Consider the following 20,123-nt stretch of genomic DNA (forward strand, 5'->3'; position numbering starts at 1 on the left):
GATTCTCGAGGTCGCTTGAAGGGCCTGTGTTGATCTACTGCTGGCCAACGTTTCCGTAGAGACGGCGAAAATTGGGCAGCCGGTTTCGTGTGTAGTTGTTTTATTTCGCCGCGTAGTTCACAGATCGCGTTAGTTAGCGAGTTCAGCTGTGGCAATGGACCAGCATTAGATGACAGCATACGAAAATGGGAATTCTCGAACAACTCGGCACAATTGTCACACATCCAGAAGAGATTTTTTTTGTGCGAAGTAAAGTACCCTAGCAGCGCGCGTGACACGCCAGCACAGGTACTCATGTGAAATGTCGCTCCGCAATAACCACGGCAGGTAACAAAATCAATGCCCGAAATAGCATCGGAGCATTTTGCACACGTTTTAGCCATAGCTAATATATGCTATATATGAAGTTCCAACACCCACTACTAGGCTGTATTTTATCGGTAATGTGGACAGTCTTGGAATAGATTGTCTTCGCAGTATGTTGTGATGGTTCAAACGGAGGGTTTGTGGATAGGCTTATTGTTGATTTGACGGAGAGATGGCGCTGTTGAGAAAAAAATCGAGCAGGACAACAGTGCAGCAAAGCAAGCTGGTTACAAACACAAAAACACTGCACTTAGCACGTCAAAAGTTTCATTGAATTAAGCACTTTGAGGCGATTTTCCGCACAATACTTCACTTGCTCAGTACAAACAGGAGAACAAAGAAGAGTTCGATAGGTGTGCGATAACCGAAAAATGTGGAAACACTACAAAAAAACGATATAAATAATCGACGTAAACAAACTCAACTGAACAGACAACTAGTGATGCCAAACTTGATGATGTACTAAAGGCAAAAGTCGAGGATGTTGTCATTCCGATAAAACCGATAATTTCAAACGATATAAACAAATCGCAAGAAATCAATGAATTTGAAATGTTGAAAATTATTAAATTAAACACAAAAATAGGCGGGACGAAGTTTGCCGGGACAGCTAGTAAATACATTAATATGCTGGTTAAAGCAAAGCTGCAAGTGATGAATACGAAGATTGGAACTCGAGAGCAAAAAATTCGGAGGGATAAAATAAACAAAAAATACTTTCAAAACGAAGAAAACTAAACATTAAATAATAGTTTTTGCGTAACAGTTGTTATCACTAATTATGTTTGTTTTGTTGAATATCTCTTATATATAATATAATAAAGCTTTTAAACCAATTACAACATTATATGTATCCATACTTAAATTGTTAAATTGATAGAACATTCAAGTGTTATCTAAGCTAAAAGTTGCACAACAACCATATACGACTATTGACAACCATTGTGCGGTTTCTCCTTTTATCTTTTTCACGAGGTAATTGAAACATTCATTTAATTGTACATTTCGTGGCCTGATTATTGAGCTTGAGCTTGACGGCCGCACATTTCGTAGTTGCTTCCCGTGATGGATCTGAGCTAGTGAAGTTACACAGGGAACCACGTCTATAGCAACTTGGGGGGATTAGTTTACATTTACACGTCGTGGCCGAATTATTTGAATATTTCTTCTTCGTGCCTCGATAAGCTACATCTATGTATTACATTATCAATATTAAACTCCCGGGATGGCGTTAGTTTTACATACAAACAATATACGCACGAAATCCACAACATATTTTTTTCTGTGAAAGTATGAATTTAAGTCAACTAAATCTAAAATTGAGTAAACTCGGTTTCGTGTGTGAGAATGTCACACGCTCACAGAAATTCAACAAGAATGCACAGTGGTACAGTAAGGCAATGTAGGCGGACATGAGTTTTTCGATGCGATTTTGTGGTTTTAGAGTAAATTTTTTTTCTAAGAACTTGTTTCTTATATTTAGTCTATTTTTCATGTGCAAATGAAAATGAGGGTGGTTCTGAAATCGACTAAATAATGAAACTAACTTTTTTATTTGCAGAAATAAATGTATACATTCATCGGCACAGTTGTAGATCAACTAATTTTAAGCAACTTTCGGTATTTCTTCACAATATTCATACAATATTTGTTCTTTCAAATGATACCAAAAAATATTATTTATGTTTGCCCTAAACAGAGACATTAATATTTTGAAAGGGCCCATTTTTAAAATAGAAATAGTGGAAACTCTTCATCTGTACAATATATCGACAATGCTTTTTCGTCAAAATTGGCGTGTTTTTGATTAAAATTACCGAAGAAAATTTTGTTTTTAAATTTGAATTGAAAAAATAGACTGTTTTTGGAAACCAAATTTAATGTCTACAAAAAGTTTTTTTACAAAGTTACTTAGAATTAGTTGATCTACAAGTTTGCCAAAGAACGTTTACAACTATTTATGCAAATAAAAACAAGTTAGTTTGTTTTATTTCGTTGATTTTAGGACCACCCTAATTTTCATTTGCAGATAAATAGAGGACTATGTATAAAAAACAACTTTTTACAAAAACTATGGCTTTAAACCGCAAACCAAAATCGCAACGAAAAGCTTATGTCCGTCTAAAATGCCTTACTGTAGCACTGTGCAATGAGTTTAGTTACCTTTTTCACCACAAGAGGGGGTGTTCCCTGTCTGTCTTCACGAAAATACATGGGAAATTCGAGAGTGAACTATATTGTTATTTTAAGATATTTGAGGGTAGGGAAATGTACTGGTGTACAGTATGTACAGTATTCACACGACAGTAGCAATATTTTTGTGATTACCTCTGTGGAATGAAACACTACGCGACAGTAGCCGCTACCGAAGTTTCATACGATCTGCTTTATCTCTTGCTTTTTGTCACGAATTCAATATGAACAACAATTCTCTCATTCTGTGCCGAACACGCATCAGTATCGGATGTGTTTGGTGATCGCTCCGATAGAATATAAAACAAAAGACGCGCGAGCAAGTGTTGGCATTGTTTGCCTGGTCGAGTGAAGGTTCGGGAAGGTCGCCCGCCTTTGTGCAACTGTTTCGCATCGTGGCTGTTTGCTGGTGCGTAAGCCGATTTGGCTGCTAAGTGATTTGTGCTTAAGCAGTGGACGAGAAACTCAACACAAAGGAGGAAAAAGAAGAAGCCAACAGTTGACAGCGAGTTGTATCGCTGTGCTGAGTGATCACACACCCGGCTCGCTGCTGGTGGCTGTTTGGAGCTGCTGTATTGGTGCTGCTGGCTGTAACGGCTGCAGCTTCGACCGTTCGGACAACCAACCCTGCTGAAGTAAAGAGGTACGTGTTCTGTCGGCGCTAGTGCGCTAGATTTAGCGCGATGGATGTAGATCCCACGCCTCCCGTGCCACCATCCCCGAACCCCTCCGACCCTGTCCCTCCTGCCAACCCTTCCTCTGTTAATTCTCCAGTCCCCCCTCGCCCCAGGCTTTACCCGGACGGATCTCAGGGCAGCTTTACTGTTTTCTTTCGGCCAAAAGCAGGACCGAAATCGAAACCGTTAAACATCCTGCAGATTTTGAAAGACCTGACGGAGGGGTACAAGGCCGTGACCGAAATCTCCAAGGTCAGACCCAACAAGCTCCGTGTCGTGGTCAGCGACCTGGAACAGGCCAACGCTATTGCTCGCTCCGAGCTTTTCACACGCGAGTATCGCCTTTATATACCCGCACGAGACGTGGAAATCGACGGTGTCATAACCGATTCGAGTCTGTCGGTCGAGTGTATCTTGGCAAGCGGTTTTGGCTGCTTCAAAAATGCTTTGTGTCACGACGTAAAAGTAAAGATCATAGATTGCAAGCAATTGCGGTCTGTGTCTCTTGTCAACGGCACAAAAGTGTACACTCCGTCAGACTCGTTTCGTGTTACGTTTGCCGGATCTGCTCTCCCTAGCCACGTCTCGATCGATCGGGTTCGTCTGCCTGTGCGATTGTATGTACCCCGTGTTATGAATTGCACCAATTGCAAGCAGCTAGGCCACACAGCCGCCTACTGCTGCAATAAGGCACGATGTAGCAAGTGTGGAGAAACTAATGCGGACGATTCTTGCAGTGTAAATGCTGAAAAATGTATTCACTGCGGGGAAAATCAGCATGAGCTCTCCACATGCCCGGTGTACATGCAGCGCAGAGATAGAATCAAGCGGTCACTTTTAGGAGCGTTCAAAGCGATCTTACGCTGAGATGCTGAAGAAGACCGTGACCACTTTTACCATCACATCGAACCCCTTTGATCCGTTGTCCTCTGATGAAACCGATTCTGACGATTCACCAGCGGGAACAACTTATGCCAATCCTGGGGCGTCTAGAAAGAGGAAAAATATTTCCTCTCCTAAACTTCCCCGAAAAGGTCCTAAGATTTCCCAAAGTGAAATGAAAGTTACAAACAAACCAAACAGTGCTGCGGAAAAACCGAAGCGAACTCCTCCTGGGCTTGCAAATTTAAAGTCCCAGAAGGAGTTCCCAGCACTGCCAGGAATGAAAACCATCATACAGTAAACCAGTGCTTTTAATGCAAAATATTATAGCTTTAAGTTACATTTAGTTTCAGCTCGTAGTCGGCAGCGAGGATAAAAAATTTGCTTTTAGTTATTAAGATACTTTAGAAAGTAAGCTACCAGATATAATTGGCGCCGTTAAACATTAAATTGTATTTGTGCCGTGTCAAATAAATTATAGATGAACAAAAAAAAAAAATCCTCTCGCTCACTTTTTTTTAGATTGTTGTCATTGTATAGACAATCTCTGGCTCGTGTGTTATTGACTGGAGCTGTCTGTGGTATTTATTGCATTTATTACGAATTGAAGTGGAATCAATTCACTTAGCGTAAATTTTTATTTAACCACGAGGACGTTAATTGAATTTGTAAGATTCATGCTTTATTGTCCTGTTTTTGATTGAATATGATAAATTTGAAGTGAGACTTTCGCTACAGCGAACTATTTCCGAATGAAAAAGTTTAGAAGTTGAGATTCAAATTTTCTGGTGTACACGATTGATGATATTTTTCGGCAGTACATACATAGTAATTATTGATTTTCCATCTTATTAATGTGCTAAACTGTCGCATGATTGCCAATTATTGTCATTCGCACAATGCGACAGTCGAGATATCGAAGCGGCTGGAGATCGGCACAAAAGAGAATCGTTAACCATCCGTGTTGGCTTTAAGTCACACGATTCTCTTAAATAGAGAAGCGTACAGTTGAACGCTGCTGTCGCAGTCTGCAAGAAAGCAACAGTATTTTTCGATGCGGTGTCATGCAAAAATGTCAACTGTTCGACACACTGGTTCAGACTGAAACAGTGCTAGAAGTGTTTAATCATCAAGAACAACGCTCACAGTTCACCATAGAAACCGAACAGGAGGGAAAACTACCTTTTCTGGATATGATGATCATTCGCAACGATAACCAATCTCTCACATCAGAATGGTACTGCAAGCCCATTGCCTCGGGAAGAATGCTCAATTTTTATTCTTTCCATCAATATAAACACAAAATAAACGTTGCCAACAATTTTATTCATCGAGTGAACTCGTTAACCATACACGACAATATCAACACCAACAGCATCATTCGCCAACATCTTAAATCCAACTGCTCCCCGAGCACCTTAGTGTCCAGACTTATCAACCAATACGATAAAAAACACTTCGTGCCCGAATTAACGCAGATAATTCATACTTCGGACCCAACAACTTATACCCCAGCGCTAACCGTATCATCAACACCTGTCGCCCAGTCACAACCAACAAACAACAGCATCACAACTCTTCAGCTTCAAACTAATAGTGAACCAACAGCAGCAACACCGGATCACCACCCGAACGAAACCATTTACCGATCACTAATATATTCCTAAGCTCACCGATCGACTAATCAAAACCTTCAGACGTGAATTTCCAAACTTGACCATTGCCACTAGACTTAATTCTACTGTTAGCAAGTTTCATAGCTATGGTAAAGACCCCACAAACAAATTGGACAGCTGCAACATAATTTATCAAATCATTTGCAATGACTGTGAAAACAGTCACATTGGAATGACTACCAACAAATTAAACTTAGACTATCAGGACATAAATCCCATGTAAACAAACTGACCTATATATTGGAAGCCAACACTGACACAGACACACACAATCACCAGTTGAGAGAACTGAGTGAAAAGACGGCACTGATCGAACATTGCATCAACACTCAACACAGATTTAATTTTGACAAGACACGCATAGTAGACAGAGCCACACACTCTAAAAATCTCCCATTCTTGGAGATGTGTCATATTTATTGTACTCCCAACAGCGTTGATATGTGTTGACACTCTTGAGTGAAAGTGAAAAAAAGCATCCATAAACTTTATTTTTCTACAATCCTTTCAGAGTTCTCCCTTCCCGCTTTTTGCATGGAAGTGAACTGTCAAAACACCTCATTATATTTCATGCGATGGAAGCAAGACAACAAAATCAGTTAACGAAGATTGTCAAGGCATCGGTCAGTGTCAGTGAAAAAGTGTTTCGGTGAGGTTCATTTTGGTTGAGTGGACTGTTTGTTTTTCTTTTCCGCTTTGAAGTGATGATCATTTGGTTGGATTTGTCGTCAAATTTTATTCCGTAACCGTGAACGATGCGCGCGATCTATTTCATCTGAGTATAACAGAACGTTACTAGGACGAAAATCTAGTGTATCTGAAAGAGTCTGCGATTATTGGAAGTGAAAATTGAAAATGATTGGCTGTAATTTTCGAAGAATTTTGCTGAGGAAAATGACTTTTATCAGCACTGACCCCTAACACAGTAAACAGAAGGGTTGACGTAGACAACCTCAACACAAACTATGCCGGCATATTACACAAACTAAGACGCACGGAGGACAGTGTTATAACAGATAGCTCAGTAGAACTAGAATAACTATAATACGGATTAGACTGAAAGCTCACCATTTCACCCTCCACTTTGTGTAATATATGTAAGAAGTTTGAATTCAATTTGACCAGTTTTTTGTGTAACTAATTAAGTTTGTGATTCTATTTTTCAAAATGTTTAGTGAATGTTATTTATACTGACGAAGAAAAACTATGACCACTTGTTTAGGGAACAAATCACTTGACCTAGTTCGACCAAAATTGTTGTAAATTTGTATTCAAATTACGTTAAATGTTAATAATCTCTGAAATAAAATCCCCCAAATCAGTTTCCCTTGAAAAAGACGCAAACCAAGCGTGGAAACGTCGGGACGAATGGAAATAGAGTCGTTCTAAATTAGGATTTGAGACTGCTAAGCCGTAACCACCACATATTAAAAATCTACAGTCGACCTCTGAACGAATATTAAATCGTAATGGACAGAATATATTTAATGGAATACAATATTGCATAAGTTATAATAGCAAGCACCTAAAGCTATATGAAAAAGTAAGGAGGAAGTAAAATATAAGCGTGAAGAAATACGAAAAGTCGCTGAAAAAGATGAATGATTTTATTGATATTAATAAAATCATTCAATAGGCCGAAAGAGATATGCAGCCTTTGAGGATAGCGGTCAAATGGCATAACCCAGTTGGAAAAATTAAAATAAGAATGAAGGCGTGAGCCGATAACAGTAAAATAAATAGAAAACTTGGGGAATTTGAATGACTAGAATAACCTGGAAGGTGGTAATGGAAAATAAAGAGTTAAAAGAAATGGGAACAGCATTTGTTTGTTTTTGTAAAATGCAAATGTTAACATGGGAAAATTATATAGTGAACAAAAGACATCATGAAAACGAGATTTGATTAATTTAAAATAGCTAATGGCCCAATAAGAAATACAAGAAAAAAATCGATTGATGATGTAAAGAATTTTGTGTGATGGAAATAACTTAAATGACGGAAAACAATAGAACTAGGAGAGACTTTGGACAAGAAGGCTAAACCTACCGGACAAGGAGACTGCTGACTTTAGGAGATTCATACTATTCTAACTTTAGTTAAGGACGAGCGAATGTAGACAACGGGGGTGGTTACCCAGAATGATTGGCGGGAGTGTGACGTCACACCCCGCGCAGAAATACCTTATGCTCCGTCACGTAGGATTTTGTCATACGGTACAGTTTTAGCTTAGTCCGAAAGAAAGTAAGCCTTCTGTTGAATGAAATGAAAACAGGTAGAGTGTAAACCAGGTAGAGTGTAAACCAGGAACCAGGACGGCCTTCTGCCGTTGTCCACCAAAAACAAGACAATTTGTAAAGAAAACAGGAAAAATCTTGAAGAAAGACCGCGAACGGTTCTGCTATGCAAAAGTTGGCGAAAACACTTCGCCTTCCGCGATGAATAGTCACTAAAGCCACCGAGGCAATGCTTAACTCGGTAATAAACAAAAAGAACTAGACAAACGGTAGCGTCGCTCAGCGTCGCCCATGCTCACGCGCGGGTTCTTAGCGCTTACGCTGGCGCACGTGTTTGGAAACACATGTTATGGCGCTCTCAATCAGAATGCCCAAAATGTACTAAAAGTTAAGCACGAGAAAGAGACAGGCCAAGAAATGCCATAGGCCAGCATAGAACAGCTAGGTATGTGGTGACCGGATCGAAGGGGAAAAGTCTTTCACAGTTAAGAAAACTGTGAATTGATAGCTAGGAGAGGTGTTCTGTGAGACTTAACAGAGACAAAGTGCGGGAAAAAATTGCGCACACGAAATGAGTTGTGGATGTTTAAAAAGCTTTTTTTGGATTCAGAAACACTTTAAAGTGAAATATATGTGTAACGATTGTCTAGGTGTTCTAAACAGGGAAAAAAAAACACAGGAAATATTAAGGAGGAACAAACTTTAACAAACTGTGTACAAACTTCAATAGTGTTAAAACAAACTTGGTTCTCGCCCGAAGGAAGAAAAATGTAAAAGTGGATTATAGTGGTAATGAAGCAACACAGTCCAACAGCAACACACTAGTAACAAGAGGCAGAAAAGTAATATGATCAATTAAACAATAATACAATAATAATACGAGAAAAAGACGAAGTGAAAAATCATTAAAAAGGAACAAAAACACAAGTGCGAAGCTACATCGCGCATTAAACATAAGATGTGTTGTGTATGATAAGGATTTTCATTACCGGCATGTAAATACTGTGAAAAAGTGTTGGAAGAAGCCCAACATTGCACGAACTCGATTTATTTGTTTCCTTTTTATACGAATATGTTACAGGAAGATGAATTTTAACCGGTAAGTTCTTGGATTTCTTCCCTATAAAAAAAATCATTCATTTCGCGCAAAAATAATGTGACTCCGTACCAGCGAAATAAACTAGTTGACATTAGCACGACGGGACTAATTTAATATCAGTGCTTGCGGCAACATCGATGGCAAGACGAATTATAGACGCAAACAGACAGAGTTGCGCACATGGAACTCACCTTAATTGTTCTTAAAGAGAGTTGTAGCACACGAGTGGCAATGCTTAAGATCCACACTGCAAGTATGTAAATTGGGGGCTTCATTATCGTTAGCGATATAAAAAGAGCGGGAGAGCCTTTGCGATCGCGTCTTCACTTATACAGTATAGTAGCATACGCTAGAATGCTTGTCGTCCCGTTCTTATGCTACCAGGTTGATTTGGTGACGTATTTTACAGTGTTATTGCGATCAGCTGTGTCAGGCACGGTCGAGGTCGCGGTTTGTATGCAGCAATTTTAATGGCCGATGGTAAATCGTTCTGCTAGCATAAGCAACACGATTCAGTAGCGATGGAATGTTTAGTAGGTCAAAGAAAAAAGCCGATCAATAAGCGCAACGCGCGCGTTGATACAATTAAATATCCGCCGGAGGATAATGATAACAGACTGCAAATATATGTTATGATGAATGTTTTTTGTTAGGAGACAGAAGTTACAATATTATGGATAAGAAGGGCACCTTACGCCATCTAATTTGAACATTTACAATTTTTGATTAATTTTAAAACTGGTTCAATTACACTATACGAAAATGATTATTTTAGCTCAGAAATATCAGGAAAAAACTTAATAATAATAGTAGTTTAAGTAATTAATAGAGATTAACGTTGAAGCTTTGACACCAAATGGTTCGAACCTTGGTGTTCAGATTTTTTGATGGCGCGACGAAGAAATTAGAGTCGGTCACGCTACGTTATCACATCTGGTCAACAGAATCGTTAGTGATACCTAGGAAAAAGAGGAAGAAGGCTACACTGCCTATAATCGCATACCAGTCCCATCTGGAAAATCATCAAGTTGAGAAAATAGCGCTTGAAGATATTTTTCTTGTTTTGGATATTTCACCTGTTTGAGATGGGTTATTCTAATTTTTTCGTCATTATGTAATGAAATAGACCTCAATCATAACTTCTTCATTGAAGAATTGCCTTTGTCGTGAAAATTACAATAAAAAATAAGGAAGAGACTAATATGCGATTATTTAGGCCATCGAGTGGCAAAATAATCGCATACCGGTCTCACTTTCAACCAGTCGGTGTACTGCTCCATATTTTTCTCAAGTATTTTGAATATAGGCAGACGTTTATGGCCGCAGACAGCTTCTAATTATTCTGCATGGAGAATGGCGGAGACGTCCACCCATTACTTACCCCGACTTTAAGGTCGTCGTTGAAAAAGCGAAATATAAGGTTAAAGTCTTGGAAATGCTGCTGAATAATTTCTTTTTTTACGTCTTCAGTGTTTCGCAATACGTGCTGAATAAAATTATTCCGGATTAGTCCGTGCATTTAGCATATTGGAAAAGTGGTATTGAGGAAGGGACGTTTCCAATTCCATTACAACAGTGACTTGACGGAAGACGACGGCGATGAAAAGAGGTACAAGCTGTTTTCAGCTAAGCAACTGAAAACGTTTTTTTATGAGTTTTGACAATTTCAACTTGAATGATCATTTGAAGTGAGCAGATCATCCACAGGAAATAAACTCCTTACAGAAAGCAGCATTACTCAAGGCTATTCTCCCTCTGATTGACGAAACCAATAACCTTTCGGGAACGAACTTTCAGAAAAGTTGCAGTTTCAGTGTCTACTTAAAATTATCTTTTGTGTGGAATTTATTTGAAATAACCTTGCAATTATTAATTATTTGATAAGTTTTTAACAGTAAAAAGCTTGAAAAACAACACCAAGTATTTATTATATTGAAAGTATGGCCATACTCAGGAAAAACATTTGGTGGGACTGATATGCGATTATTTTCAAGATGGGACAATTTGAGCTCACATTATTTTCTGACTTTTTCAAATAAAACATACTTTTTTGTTTCCTTAATCGATAGTAGAGCGCGAAATAGATGGAATCTGATATTTAACTCAAAAACGATGAAAATCCATATGGGACTGGTATGCGGTTATAGGCAGTACATAAGCCTTTTATAGTCATATAGTATTTATTCCGCAGTACCTTTTATTGTTTTTTAAGAAATATATATGAAATTTTATATTCATAATGGAGTACACGTTTCCAAAAGCAGATGCCATGCCGTGCATCCCAGAATTTGATGGATCGCTAGACGAACAAAAAGCGTTCGTTTATCATATCGAGCATTTTGCTCGGGAGATACCAGAAGGAGTATCACACGCTCCACTGGTTTATATTATTCTATTAAAACTAAAAGGCAGAGCAAAGACGCTGATTATAGCAACAGCCGTCTTGGAAGAAATGAATATTATAATTACTAAAATAAGGATAGATTAATTTACAAGCAAAACAATTATTATTAATTAAACAATTATTAGTATTTTACAGTGTTATTGCGATCAGCTGTGTCAGGCACGGTCGAGGTGGCGGTTTGTATGCAGCAATTTTAATGGCCGATGGTAAATCGTTCTGCTAGCATAAGCAACACGATTCAGTAGCGATGGAATGTTTAGTAGGTCAAAGAAAAAAGCCGATCAATAAGCGCAACGCGCGCGTTGATACAATTAAATATCCGCCGGAGGAGAATGATAACAGACTGCAAATATATGTTATGATGAATGTTTTTTGCTAGGAGACAGAAGTTACAATATTATGGATAAGAAGGGCACCTTACGCCATCTAATTTGAACATTTACAATTTTTGATTAATTTTAAAACTGGTTCAATTACACTATACGAAAATGATTATTTTAGCTCAGAAATATCAGGAAAAAACTTAATAATAATAGTAGTTTAAGTAATTAATAGAGATTAACGTTGAAGCTTTGACACCAAATGGTTCGAACCTTGGTGTTCAGATTTTTTGATGGCGCGACGAAGAAATTAGAGTCGGTCACGCTACGTTATCACATCTGGTCAACAGAACCGTCAGTGATACCTAGGAAAAAGAGGAAGAAGGCTACACTGCCTATAATCGCATACCAATCTCATCTGGAAAATCATCAAGTTGAGAAAATAGCGCTTGAAGATATTTTTCTTGTTTTGGATATTTCACCTGTTTGGGATGGGTTATTCTAATTTTTTCGTCATTATGTAATGAAATAGACCTCAATCATAACTTCTTCATTGAAGAATTGCCTTTGTCGTGAAAATTACAATAAAAAATAAGGAAGAGACTAATATGCGATTATTTAGGCCATCGAGTGGCAAAATAATCGCATACCGGTCTCACTTTCAACCAGTCGGTGTACTGCTCCATATTTTTCTCAAGTATTTTGAATATAGGCAGACGTTTATGGCCGCAGACAGCTTCTAATTATTCTGCATGGAGAATGGCGGAGACGTCCACCCATTACTTACCCCGACTTTAAGGTCGTCGTTGAAAAAGCGAAATATAAGGTTAAAGTCTTGGAAATGCTGCTGAATAATTTCTTTTTTTACGTCTTCAGTGTTTCGCAATACGTGCTGAATAAAATTATTCCGGATTAGTCCGTGCATTTAGCATATTGGAAAAGTGGTATTGAGGAAGGGACGTTTCCAATTCCATTACAACAGTGACTTGACGGAAGACGACGGCGATGAAAAGAGGTACAAGCTGTTTTCAGCTAAGCAACTGAAAACGTTTTTTTATGAGTTTTGACAATTTCAACTTGAATGATCATTTGGAGTGAGCAGATCATCCACAGGAAATAAACTCCTTACAGAAAGCAGCATTACCCAAGGCTATTCTCCCTCTGATTGACGAAACCAATAACCTTTCGGGAACGAACTTTCAGAAAAGTTGCAGTTTCAGTGTCTACTTAAAATTATCTTTTGTGTGGAATTTATTTGAAATAACCTTGCAATTATTAATTATTTGATAAGTTTTTAACAGTAAAAAGCTTGAAAAACAACACCAAGTATTTATTATATTGAAAGTATGGCCATACTCAGGAAAAACATTTGGTGGGACTGATATGCGATTATTTTCAAGATGGGACAATTTGAGCTCACATTATTTTCTGACTTTTTCAAATAAAACATACTTTTTTGTTTCCTTAATCGATAGTAGAGCGCGAAATAGATGGAATCTGATATTTAACTCAAAAACGATGAAAATCCATATGGGACTGGTATGCGGTTATAGGCAGTACATAAGCCTTTTATAGTCATATAGTATTTATTCCGCAGTACCTTTTATTGTTTTTTAAGAAATATATATGAAATTTTATATTCATAATGGAGCACACGTTTCCAAAAGCAGATGCCATGCCGTGCATCCCAGAATTTGATGGATCGCTAGACGAACAAGAAGCGTTCGTTTATCATATCGAGCATTTTGCTCGGGAGATACCAGAAGGAGTATCACACGCTCCACTGGTTTATATTATTCTATTAAAACTAAAAGGCAGAGCAAAGACGCTGATTATAGCAACAGCCGTCTTGGAAGAAATGAATATTATAATTACTAAAATAAGGATAGATTAATTTACAAGCAAAACAATTATAACAATATATGTGGATCTAGCGACGGTAATCGAAACAAATACAATAATCGCACCGCGCGTTCATACCGGCGGAGCCAAGGGGACTACGCCCATGGCTGAAAATATAATTATTATGGTCAAAATGGACCAACTGATAGGAGGTACAGGAATTCGTATACCCGGGTGCCTCAGAAAATGCTTATGGTAGCCAACATTAGGGCATCTTCAGCGGTGGTCCAAATCGTTGTTTTGTTCTATTTTTTTGGAACAAACTCAAATTCATTGCTGCACCGGTGGTGTAAATTTTGTTTTATACCAGATCTAAATTGAAAAAAATTGAAACTGGTATACGTTTTGATCTATTTTTGTCACTTTTTGGAACAAGAAATAGATCGTTCTAAAACGCTTCGTACGCTACCAATAGGTGGGTAAAATGTCATATTTTAATTGAATACCTCATTTTTAGCTATTTACATATAAGCATTTTGCCTGAGTTGGGGATAAATAAAACAAAGATTTTTCATGATTATTCACAATTAATTTTTGTGGTTTTTCTGAAGAAGAAAATGAACATGTTTGTCGTTCTTGACTTCAAGGAAATTGACTAGCAAAAGGGAGAATTCTGGAAGACCATAACCGTAGGTTCAACTACTTGGTTTGCAACCATAAGCCACCAGGAAGCCAAATATGTTGGCTATTAGTTAATCGCCCTAATTGTAGTGGGACTAGAGGAGGCCTCAAGAGGCAAGAAAAATGTTCTTCGAAGACACTGAACTGAAAACGTTCAAAATGCAGGAGTGGCATTGTGCAGCTCGAATCGAACGATTTTCGCTATTTTCGAGCACGTCACATACTGCCAGTTTTGCTCTAAGCTCGAAAGGAGCTGTCAATGTCATTTGTTCTTCAGCTCATCTAACCCGCAAAGTCGAAAAAAAATGCCGAAAACGAAACATAATGCCCACCAGCGATCATTTAGTTTTGTTCGAGTTACTCGAAACGAAATGCGCAATGTCACCCCAGGCTTGTTTCAATATCCTCAACACCGAACCCAAGTTTAAAGAACTGCAAGATTCTGAAAGATTGATGACATGAAAACGGAAGATGAACATCTACGCGATCAAACATTTTTCGCTATCCTCCGAAGCCCTTTTTGTATTTCTGCTACAAATAGGGCTTCGGAGGATAGCGAAAAATGTTCAGATCATACCAATCCATCCTGAAAAATGTCACTGACGCTCGGGTCAAACCGTCAAATCCATAAAGTCTTGTGGATTTAAAGTGTCTTGCCAAAGTAATCGTTAAATGTGCGTGAAACTTATCGAATTTCCGTTTGTTTAATATTAAATGCTTTTTATTATAACAAGTCTCATAAACTGATAGCATGGGGTATTAAATTGTTGACAGTGTGACAGATGTCAGCGGTTTAAAACAACAAGATATACAACACCGGTGCGGAGAACGAAAAGTTGGTCTATATTAGCTGGTTCTATTCAGGTTTCGCTGGTGTAAATCTAGTATAAAGTTGTTTCAAAAATAGACCACCGCTGAAGATGCCCTTAATGAAAGAAGTAGTATTTTCAAAAAGAAGGCATTTTGGATCCTGTTGCACAGGAGTATTTTAACGAGGATTTAGCAGAAATTTGCGAAGATGTTGACTGGCGGAGATGTACCGACGAGCCCAGCAACATAGAAATAGCCGATTGGAGGACCGCATGCAATCACATAAGAGATAACAGTGCTTGTGTGGCTAAGCGAGTATATTACTATGTCAGAGGGTACTTAATGTTAACCCTTCTGGCTAGGCAGAATGTCAAATTTACGTTGAACCTGATCTTAGATACACGTGCATGTGCGAATATAATTAATTCACGCATTGTAAACCTTTCAAATGTACCGGTACATACACAGGATGTAACCACTTTTGAAGGTATCGGCAGAAACATTGTGCGAACCTCAGGTACAATTACGTTGAATTTAATAGTCGGAGACTTTTTGAACCCGACGCAATTTCATATATTAGAAAATTTGCCAAGCGACGGATTAAACGGAGCAGAATTTTTAAAGAAGCATACGCTTCAAATAGGAAATAATGTTGATTAAGTAGTGTTCAAAAAACACGGAAACAGAAGTCCGGACGACTTGAGTCCGTGGAGTATGCCCAAAGAGGAAGTCCTTAGTCGACATGTTTATGTGGCAGCCAGAAATAGAGTTATGGTGCATAACGAGTTGCGAGATACTAGCAACACAGCCTCATTGAGCTGACGTAGACAAAAACGAAAAAAATAGAGAGCACCAAACATATCGGGATGAAGAGCCGAAGAACAATTTTGTTGACTCGAAGAATATTATAATGCTCGAGTTAGACCTAGACTCGAGGCTTGACTGTGACCTGTTGGAGCACAAGCTAACACCAGAGGCAAAAGGTATTACAAGAATTGAAAAACTACGGCAAGTGTTAAATTTGGCCCACTTGCCTGATATGGAATTTAAGAAAGTGAAGAATATGGTTGAAAGCTATGCAGATATTTTCTCTTTCGAAGGCGACAGGCTAAATACTATTGACGCAGCCGGACAAACGATAGAAACTTCATCGGAGGTGCCTATCAATAAACGGCAATATAGATTTCCGGAGGCCACGAAACGGCACATTAATAAGGAAATCGATGAAATGAGGGTGCAGGGTATTATTAGACCCAGCACTAGTCCCTGGAATGCACCGGTGATATGCGTACCAAAGAAACCGAATGCTGACGGTAACAAGAGATACCGAATTGTGGTGGACTTTAGGTCATTGAACGAAGTTACCAAGCCTTTTACCCAATACCTCTTATAAACGAGATATTGGATAATGTTGGAGGAGCAAAGTATTTCTCCTCAATGGATTTAAAATCGGGTTTCTACCAAATCCCGATCGACCGCCGAGATGCGGCTAGCTTGCGCAAAATATTACAAGCTTTGCGTAAACATAATTTGAAAATAGAACCGTCTAAGTGTCAGTTTCTGAAAAAGGAACTAGAGTATTTGGGACATGTCGTTAGTGAAGAAGGCATAAAACCCACCGATGCAAATATTAAGGCCATTCAGAGCCTTAAGCCACCCACAAACGTGAAAGGTATAAGGTCATTTTTGGAAACAGTAAATTTTTACGGGAAGTTTATCCCCAACATCGCGGAGAAGCGCAAGCCGCTGAATGATTTGTTGAAGAAAGACGCTAAATTTGTGTGGGGAAAAGAATGCCGGGAAGCGTTCGAATTCCTTAGAAACGCGCTGATTACAGAGCCAGTTTTGGTCCGTCCAGATTATCAAGACACTTTTGTTATTACGACAGACGCTAGCAATTATGCTATTTGAGCCGTCCTGTCGAATGAAAAATCCATGCACCGGCCGATCGCATTCGCGAGTCGTGCACTTGTAGGTGCAGACACCAGTTATCATATCATAGAAAAGGAACTATTGGCAATTGTATGGGGCATAGAATATTTCAAACATTACATTTTTGGTCAAAAATTATTGTTTACGCGGACCACTGACCACTTATAGCGATTCGGAGGCTCAAAGATACATCTCCAACGCTGACAAGATTGAGACTAAAGTTGCAGGGTTTGGAATGCAGCATCAGGTATAAACAAGGTAGCGAGAATATAGTCGCCGATTTTTGTCACGTTTGTCAGATGGGACGTGTCAGGGGCAAGAAAGTTCACCCCACAGGCAGATAGCCATGATTACGCGCCAGCAGAAACGCCTGCTAGAGCAGCAGAAGAACGCTTCAGATGAATTGAACGGCACAATACAAGATTTGAGTGCCATAGACATTGCGGACATCGCTGAGGACGAGGATGAGCAACAACTCGTCAACATTTCATATGATGACTTTTCACAGGCATTATCCAATGACCTGATACCAAGCGAGACGGTGGAAGTCTCGAAGAGAATATTGGACGAGAGGAATATCGGACGGAACGATTGAGATGAATGCGTATCAGGTAAACGGACAAGGGAGTAGTCAACCCAGTATGAATGGAAGTGCGAAATTTTTCTTTTATTTCTTATCCTTCTTATCTTTCAGGAATCACTATAACAGGCGGTCGCACCTTCGGACGGAAGGGGGAGAGGATGTATGCAGATTACTGCATACCAGGAGAAGTTTAAGTAATGTAAGTATGACAGTAGCAAGAGACGATTCGAAAATTAAATAATTACAGATTTGGAAAGAGATTCAAACGTTTAAAGAATAAAGCAGACGAGAAAGTGACGAGTAATTTTTAGTGCAAATAGAAGATGATATGAGGTGTTCAGAAGACGTCAGGTATTAGAGGAACATTGTATATGAAGACAGAGGAGAACGATGAATGTTTAATCAACGCGGTTTTTACAACGAAAAGATTTATTTATGAAGCAAAAAAAACGACGCGATTGTTCACAACGAAAAGATTTATATATGAAGCAAAAGATAAAAGAGAAAAAAAGACTTAACCGACGCAGTATATTCAACGAAAACATGATTCATTTCTAGGAATAATGTTAAAATACGTATAGGGAAAAAAGTCGTGGTGACGAGTACTCGTTTGACATGTTTGTTCAAGAATGAATTCAGACAGCAAATCTTGCCAACGTCAGGAGAAAAAGAAGATGATTATCCAAATGAATAATCGTTTTACCGTGACTATTTACAAGCCTGTCTGCCAACTTTGAATCGAAGAATAAACGCGAGGCTTCAAGAGGGGACCGTGCTCTGGAAAGTCAAAAAATAATGAATAATCGCGATTTTTTTAAAGATGTTTAGAGTAAAGTGAGGAGTTCGGGTATTTTGGCTATTGATTAAGGTATATTTGAAGATGTATTTTGCATGTCGTGGATGCATATATAGTGATTACGCTGTTGGTAGCTGGGGACGTGGATGGTCGCTCTAAATCACTACCTAACTGGTAGTAAGTTTTCTCAGCATGCCAACTTTGAATCGAGAGACAAACGCGAGGCTTCAAGAGGGGACCCTGCTCTGGAAAGTCAAAAAATAATGAATAATCGCGTTTTTTTTAGGATGTTTAGAGTAAAGTGAGGTGTTCGGGTATTTTGGCTATTGATTAGGGTATATTTTGCAAGTCGTGGATGCATATATAGTGGTTACGCTGTTGGTAGCTGGGGACGTGGATGGTCTCTCTAAATCACTACCTAACTGGTGGTAAGTTTTTCTCAGCATATTCCGAACAGATTTGGCTGGAATTTATTTTTAGCATGTTAAAATCTAACTTGTTACATAGCCATGGTTTGAAGAGAAACGCTGCTATCAGCGTAATGTTCACAATATTTGCATCCACTACATGCAAAATACATCTTCAAATATACGTTGATCAATAACCAAAATACCAGAACACTTCACCTTACTCTAAACATCGGAAAAACAAATCAAGAAAATCCATTCTTCGACCTTCTAGAGTAAGGTCCCACCTTAATATTGCAGGTACTCATTCAGTGTATTGTTCGCGATTGTGCGAATTTTGTTCAGAATAAACTTGAATTTTCGCTTCCCTCCTAGTATCTTATCGACCTTATGGATAGACGACATCAAAAACAGGCCTTTTTCCTTACCGATAATAACTGCTCTGTAGTGAACTTCTCAGCACCAAGAACATCTTTTTCACGTGCTAGACGCTCTCTGTTCTGTTTTTCGTACCGTACGGAATCCTGCAATTTAAAATTTAAAATAATGTTTGCAACAATAAATTTTGTTAAGGATATTACCTGTAGCGCCTGGCATTCAGAATCAAATTTCCTTTGGCGTTTCTCTAATAAATTGTTACGACTATTTTGCTCTTCTAGTAACATTCGCAAGTCGTTCATTTCGTTGTTCATTTTTTGGGCCTTTCGCTTCCATTGATTCGCAACTTGCCGCTGCTCTTCTATTTCTTCGTAAACATCAGCTAGCTGGAATGTAAACCAATTGTTTATATTCCTGTCTTCTCTCTTCGCAATCTGCTTGTTTTGAATCCTGAAATGCGATAACGATTACTGTACTGCCTATAATCGCATATCCGTCCCACCTGCATTTCCATGGAGTTGAGAAAACAGCGCTTAAAAGTTTTCATCTTGTTTTAGGTATTTAACCTGTTAAGTGTGGTTTGTTCCCATTTTTTCGATAATATAAAGAAATAGAACTTTATCTTAACTTCTCTATTGAAACATTGCATTGTCCATGAAAATTGCATGGTAGAGCCTGATATGCGATTATTTAGGCCATTTAGTAGCAAAATAATCACATGCCAGTCTCAGTTCTTCTCAGTTATTCGATTTTAAGTTCCTTTGACGATGGAGGCAATTTCATTATCTAATAAATTTTTTTTTTTTGCATAGAATATCTTTAAAACAACCTTGTATTCAA

At 38.5% G+C, this 20,123-nt stretch overlaps 1 protein-coding gene across 12 annotated transcripts in view; it reads right to left on the reverse strand.

The window, feature by feature from the left end:
* LOC129720760 (unconventional myosin-XVIIIa) overlaps positions 1–20,123 on the reverse strand; it is a 568,639-nt gene that overhangs the window by 317,729 nt on the left and 230,787 nt on the right. For 9 of the 12 annotated variants that reach the window (XR_008727278.1, XM_055672466.1, XM_055672457.1 and 6 more), the window contains 2 exons: positions 19,487–19,669; positions 19,334–19,429 (listed from right to left, as the gene is read on the reverse strand). The exons of 1 other annotated variant lie outside the window; for it this stretch is intronic. Coding sequence is in view for 10 of the 11 variants with exons in the window: in XM_055672466.1 (XP_055528441.1) it covers positions 19,334–19,429; positions 19,487–19,669 (279 nt within the window). In the remaining variant the exon portion in view is untranslated. Of the gene's footprint in view, positions 1–19,333; positions 19,430–19,486; positions 19,734–19,785; positions 19,813–20,123 lie in introns of those variants that run through there. 2 more of the 12 variants (XM_055672467.1, XM_055672468.1) reach the window with 2 other exon arrangements.

The sequence above is a fragment of the Wyeomyia smithii genome, chromosome 2 (assembly GCF_029784165.1).
Source record: "Wyeomyia smithii strain HCP4-BCI-WySm-NY-G18 chromosome 2, ASM2978416v1, whole genome shotgun sequence".
Lineage (NCBI taxonomy): Eukaryota > Metazoa > Arthropoda > Insecta > Diptera > Culicidae > Wyeomyia > Wyeomyia smithii.